Here is a 7,012-nt window from a genome sequence, read left to right as displayed (position 1 = left end):
CCAAAGACCTTGTGGTCAAATGGCATGAAGTGACTCTCCAAAATGGGAGGGTTAGAGGCCATAGGTTCGAGCCTTAGTGAAGGTGATATTGATTGCATTAGAATTCCCCATCCGCACGGATGCTTGTCATGTACTTTACTCTTATATAGTTTGCTCCAACTTTGTTAATCCAAGCGGGCCGGCTTGTGCCTCCAGTTAGCTCGGCCACCTCGGTTATTGACTTTTGTCAAGCAACTGGACGATGAAGATCAGGGATGATCCCTCTAGGCGACCTCGGTTATTGACTTTTGACTTTTAAGTCGCCTCCAGTTAGCTCGGCCACCTCGGTTATTGACTTTTAAGTCGCCTCCAGTTAGCTCGGTTATTGACTTTAAGTCGGGAATGTCAAGCAACTGGACGATGAAGATCAGGGATGATCCCTGTAGGCGACCTGCATAGGTACTGGGCACTTGTATGATACGAGGAGGGAGATATACTCGAGGAGTATTCCCTATCAACTATTATATAAGAGTATGGTTTACCCGTACATATTATCAGATAATGATTACAGGTTCTCCTCGTCATATAGAAAAAAAAATATATATATATATAATAAGGGGTTATTAAATTGGTCTTGGTAAAATCATGAAATGTTAATGAATGCTCGAATGGTAGGATAATATATATAATTTTAACCTATCATCAATATGTGCAGTAGTTATGAGGTATGACCTGGGTATGCTATTGCATGCCTAGAACTGCATATTCTAATCATTATTTTATTTTATTTATCTATTTCCTTATGGGGAACAGTAAATTAAAAATTAAAAATAAAAAATACTGACAGATTTCATATGATACATATTAATGAGAGGCAATAAATAGTGTTTACAGTACAAGATTAGCAAATATTTCTTTACCCAAAAGGGTTGGGTTCCCATTAAGAGTTTGGTGTATATTAATTAAAACAGATTCAGTGTTATCATTTATGGTAGAATTAATAGCCTCAGAGATCTGTTATGAAATACCAGCTACATTGACAGATTGAATTATTATATTTGGTCTTAGGTAGAGCAAGTTAAGGTTATCCGAGGTGGGTGGGTGGAATTCTAATCCCAATATATGTATGTAGTCAATCCAACGATGTTGGACGTGTGGGTTACTCATGGTCTAATACTACAACTTCCTAGGTTTTTTTTATTTTTTAATTTTTGTAATTTGGGTTGTTTAATACGGAGTAATATATTAGATTTTATTACAGAGCAATTTATTTTGATAATCCAGGTTCTTTCACTCTATCAAACTATATCTTGAACCTCATGAACTCGTCCAGAATTCATGAAGTAAAGTACACTTATGCATGCATAGAGAACAATCTAGTAAGATTTTTCATTTATTAGATCAATAGTTTGAGGGCAATTGATACAATGGTATGATACTAATCAATACAAACACCAATTTTATCGAGTATAACCATATGTAAATATTTCATTGTATTTACTACTATTAGTACCAATTTGATAATACTTAATGCAACAAAAATGTTATGCATAATTGTATTGACATCGGTGCCGATTGACATAAGTTTTTTCATAATTTTTAAAAAAATTGTTAGTAATTAAACTTAGTTTGGTGGGTTTAAATACGATTTCACATTTAAGCTTTGTAAATAAAGTAACATTTGATATTCAAAGTACAATTCCCGCGAAAGAATTAATGAATCGAAAAGGAATTGTATTTATTAATTGCAAGCAAATGAATTGATTGTACTATGATTTATTATTATTTATATTATTAATTTAAAATGAAATATAATGCACAAAGGTTAAGGTGAGTTGCCCATCTCCTTGGCTGATTATTTAACTTCATCATTACCAAAACTAAAATTTACCCGCCAAATCATTTGAAATCATGCTTAATTTAAACTTTAAACCCTCTGTGAAGAATTGGCATTTCCCCCCTTTCTTTGTTTCATTGTATTTTTTAATTCTTCTCCCAAATACTACGTATTAAACCACTGAGTTAAGTCTGTGTGGATCATTGTATTATTTAATTGTTTGCTAACTTGCTGGTTAACTTAGACTTTCTCATTTGAATCTAGGATGTTTTTCACTGCAAAATGAATTGTTATCAGGCATAAATGCTTCTAACTAACTTCACCTATTCATCCGTATAAATCAGTGGGATAATATAATTGAGTCTTTTGGAACTTGACTGGCACACTTGCAGCTTGGAGACCATCAGACCAGGATTTCACATCCTAATTAATACATTGATTACTAGCTCCTCCGGTGGACTTGTATCTTTTTGAGGAAGGAAGAACAATCCAAAAAAAATTCATTGATTACAAAAGGAAGTCTCTATGGTATACTCAGCTGTACAGAATTTGTGTATAAATGTATGTTCAAACAACCCAGAAGGCATTAAAGTCAAAGATTGCGATAAACTTTATCAGCCTATCTTAAAGATCAGAAGCATTATTCCCTTCTACATTAGGCCAGGTTTGGCTGCCACTGCTAAGTATTCCTCATTCAATCTTTTCCCACTTTTCTAGGCTTCATTGCTCACCATTTCTACTATGCTTTATGTCACCATAGTAATGAGGCTTAAAAACAACCCACTCAACCCCGAAAGTGAAGGCTGGATGGTAGGAACATGATTCTCGTATTAGAACTTAGAAGATCATGTGTGCAATCTTGCTAATACCCTCTCGGTTGAACCCACACAAGGGTTCTTCAACTTTCAAGTCATGTGAGGGCAATCCCAGCCAAATTGGCTAGACGGTTAACTTGGTAACCACAATGTTACAAGTTTGACTCCCAACAGAGTGACAGCCCAATTAGCTATAGATAACTTAGGCTGGTTTACCTCTTTGTGATCCCTTGCCAATTAAAGTCACAAGGCAGAGTTTACCCGGCTAAAAGAAGTGGAGTTTGGGGGACCCCTGCTACATGAAAATACAAAAGAGCAACGTAGATTTAAGAAGTTGGAAGTTGGTGAAATAGAAACCTGATATGACATGACAGAATGTGTAAATCATATACAAGAAGAAAATGGATCATAACAAGAATTACAAGAACTGGTAGACAAACTTATCTTGTCATCTCATGATGACAGCACAGTTGATTTAGAGATAACTAGGTTATATACAAAGAAGATGCACTTCACAAGGACATCACAATATTATGCTTGTCTTCAATGGAAGCTGAGTAGCATACCCAAATGGATAAACAAATCTTGATCTGTTGGGCATCATATCTGCCAGCTCCAAGAGCAACATATTGCCATAATTCTCGATGGATTCTGAAACATGTGATTCCTCAAGAACACTTGCACACTTCACAATGTTCTCGTTGTCTGTATGGAAATTTCAAAGTTGTTCCGAATTCCAATGCCTCGTACCCTTATCGAGGTTTTACCTGAAATACTCTGTTGTACCAAATTGAGTGCAGGATCATATGAAATAAGTCGTACCTCACGGGGTTTTTGTGCCAAAGAAAGTACCCTTGCACTATCTTTAGTCTATGCTGCATCACCATGTATCGCTCTTCAGGGATTGAGAGCAGTATGTTCCTTAGGTTCGGGACATCTTTCTCTAGAACAAACACAGAAAAAGTCTCCCAATTTAAAACCTCAAAGAACGGGGGTACATAGTTGTCCGATATGATAACTGGTATGCACCCGTAGTGTATGGACTCCACCACTCGGGGTGTATGGACTTCATATCCCCTAGCACATATGCAAAACCTGCTGCCTCTCATAAACTCCCTGTATCGTTCTTTACTTTCAATATCCCGAGGCATTGGCCCAATGATCTTCATGTCGGGTACTTTATTGCTCCAGTGTTGCAGTAAGATGGGACGGAGATAACCATGCATGCCTCCGGCAAAGAAAGCCAATATAGATCTCTTGGAAGGTAGATTTCCTCCGAGATCTTTTAGAGGATTCTCTGCTGAACGGACATAGGTCACTGGCAAAGAGACATCCTTCCCTATCTGGAAGCCACTGGCAATATTGGTGTTACAAAGAGCTCTAATACATGTATCCATACCCTTCCTCGTGAATTTGGGTGCCTGCAAATGTGTTTATATGTGAAGTTTCGTTTTAGGTTTGCATTTCCTGAAAATGAGAAAAAATGATGTATGGGGCAATAACCAAAACGAATCTATTATCTATCGACATGGAGGCAGTTGAAGTTTTTATGACTCCATGCCTCCACATAATAAGCGGCATGGACTGTAATAACATATAGTTCAAGGCATAGAAGGGCATACCCAATCATGGCAAGCAACAAGAAAATGATTGGCTCCTTTGGTTCTGTTCCAGAAGCGATGTTTTCTTGCAATTAAGTTGATGTAATCGCTTAGAAGATATTCTATACGTTTCTGACTCGGAGGCTTTTGGTCCCGAAGTGAATCCCTCAGCTTTAGTGAGCTAAAAGGTAAATAAAACAAGTGAGCCTTCTTGGGATCCCTCACAACAAATTGCTTATTTACCTCCATCAGTTTCATAAACCACCCTTCAGAAGCATAAATTCCTCTTAAATATGGCTGGTGGAATATTGGCTTTTCCCCTTCTCTATAGATATAAACTTTTAACATGTGTTCCATCAGTTCATAACTCCTGCCATCAAGATCGCAGAGATTAACCTTATTGGAAAACAAAAATGTTCGAATCCATTTTGCCAGCAGGAATGCAGAATTGAAGGTTAAATGTCAAAGAATGCAATTTGCAAGATCAAAGGCAGGTGTTGTTCTTAAGAGAGTAAGAGACCATCTTGAAGGATAGATCAAATAATCCTTATTGCTATCAGAGAGATCATGTAGTCTAATAGTCTATGATCCATCCAAGCATCAAATTTATCAGAGATGCACATATAACACCATCCATACTATAGTAAAAAGCTATTAGCAAGCAATATCAAGACAAAATGAGAAATTGGGAACTAATAATTATGCTAGTTACCTTCTAAATGTAGAATAGTTCCGAAAAATAGACATGTGAACTTCAGGAACATTCCTTACAATCATAGCATTTTCAATCTGGAACCTTGCCTTTTGAAGTTCCCGTTCAGGCATAGAATGCCGTTGTGCCCTCTATAACCAAAGGGATTAATCAGAAGTCTATTAAAACATTAATCATTCTTGTTCATGAGAGTCCAAATTTTCAAGCCATACCATCGAATTGACATATTCAGAATTCTGCAACAGCAAACTATTCATAAGGGAGATTGACATTGGTGTTCTTTCCCCTTTCTTTGATGTAGAGTTATGAGCCATCTTTGAAAGATCATTTGGAAAACCTGAAGCAATTAGTTTCGATTTGAAATCTCCAGTAGGCTCATATTTCGTTTGCCGCTCATCAGCAGGTAACATGGTCATTCCAGACAATGTAACTGAAGAACTGTTGTTCATGGCTTGATACATTAGACTACCTTTTTTCGAGTCAGTGCCTCTGGTAGAATTTGTATCAGAAATCATTTTCTGGTTAGAACTAATTGTGTCTTTCTTAACCCCATCTACCAGATTGAACCCCACATCTGTGTGCTTTTCTGGACTAGAATGATAAATTTTGCTTGTAAAGTCCTTGATTTCTGCACTTCTATCTGGGAACAAATTGCCCTCTGATATGATCCCAGGAAGTACATTTCTGTCATTTACTATCTCAAGAGAAGCATTCATCCGACTCAACTCGGTTAATGAAAATTCATTTTTGACGTCTGTTTCTTTTGGTTCCTTCTCAGCAGATAATTCTTCATCCAAACTGGAAACAGAAGTATCATCTATCATACCACGTAGAACATGAGTGCTTGTTGAGTTTGAAGCCTTTGAAAAAGTGGAGTTCCTAATGATCAAAGGACTCGTGGCCGCATTTGATGATGATAAAAACAGTGTGTAGTTTTCAAATGGAAACACAAGCAATTGGAGTAGAAATGTTGCAGCAATTACAACGACAACTACGAAAAGCAATTTAAACCAGTGGGGTCGGAATAATAGTTGAAAGTGATGTCTGTTTCCCATAACAAGAAAAAACCTAAATGACTTGTCTTACAACTTATCCCATATCCTGAACCAAAACACTGGCCTGTTCCATAAAATAGTTACACAGTCAGCAAAACATTTAAGCATTTAGAGATTAAAACTGCAAGCCTAAAAATAACCAAAGCAATGAATCGGCTAGTAAAGAGACTTATGTAAGATGCAAAAGTGTCAAAGAACAGGAGCCACTGATATGATACTTCTGATTTCACCACAACTTTGATATTAGATCAGGGTATTCCAGGTTGCAAACCCCTCTTTTGATTCATAAACTACATATTCATACTAATGTACATTTGTTCTTTGTGGATGTACACATTTTCGAATTCATGGGTGCATACTTTTTTTTTTTGGATACATTAGGTTCCAACTACGCAAGACTAATCCTAAGCCCACAGAACCCCAATTACCATGGACCAGAGTTCATATTACATTGTAAACCTTGATACAAAAATTTTGTACCTTCAATTAACACATTTTGTACCTACAGTTTACAGTTAACAGTTTCTGTACATGTAAATAAATAACTTGATAATTGCTCCGTACAAAAACTGTCAACTGCAAGTACAGAATGTGTCAATTACAAATAAATAATCAGAATCTGGTCCATGGTATAATTTGCCAAAGAACTCTGTCCTAGAGATGCTTTTTTTTTTTGAAAGAACTTTCTTCAGTTAAAGATCAAATCTTTTGCACCCACCACAAAACTAAGCAACAGTAGCTTCACTAAAAAATCCCCATTTACATTTCTTAGATTACAGAAGTCAATGTTTATGCTCAAATAAGTTATGTACTTACCTAACATCCTAGTTTTAGTTGACAACAAAGTGAGTAAAAGTAAGAAAAATTGCAGCTTTGTCTGAACTAAATGCAAAGAAGTACCTGGGAAATCGAAATGGAGCTTAGCAAAAACAATGAAGACCCAACATCCAGCTTTGGTTGTTGTTGGCAAATTGCAAGGTTGATGAACATCTCTGAGCAAGAAATGAAAAGAG

General features: G+C 36.5%; 1 protein-coding gene across 2 annotated transcripts; it reads right to left on the bottom strand.

The window, feature by feature from the left end:
- Positions 1-2,994: 2,994 nt before the first annotated feature.
- Positions 2,995-7,003, bottom strand: LOC115999013 (probable glycosyltransferase At3g07620). Of its 2 annotated transcripts, XM_031238729.1 has the most exons (6): positions 6,900-7,003; positions 5,157-6,063; positions 4,945-5,075; positions 4,476-4,602; positions 4,254-4,385; positions 2,995-4,052 (listed from the first exon to the last, which is right to left on the bottom strand). In XM_031238729.1, exons 2-6 carry the CDS (start codon positions 5,997-5,999, stop codon positions 3,384-3,386), a joined length of 1,902 nt encoding a protein of 633 aa, XP_031094589.1. In that variant the 5' UTR covers positions 6,000-6,063; positions 6,900-7,003; the 3' UTR covers positions 2,995-3,383. The 2 variants fall into 2 exon arrangements, with proteins under 2 accessions (XP_031094589.1, XP_031094588.1); XM_031238728.1 differs by having other exon boundaries at positions 4,254-4,602.
- Between the last annotated feature and the right edge of the window lie 9 nt (positions 7,004-7,012).

Source organism: Ipomoea triloba, chromosome 12, assembly GCF_003576645.1.
Source record: "Ipomoea triloba cultivar NCNSP0323 chromosome 12, ASM357664v1".
Classification (NCBI taxonomy): Eukaryota; Viridiplantae; Streptophyta; class Magnoliopsida; order Solanales; family Convolvulaceae; genus Ipomoea; species Ipomoea triloba.
The sequence above is the reverse complement of the archived record's forward strand: the minus strand, read 5'-3'. Positions and strand labels throughout refer to the sequence as shown.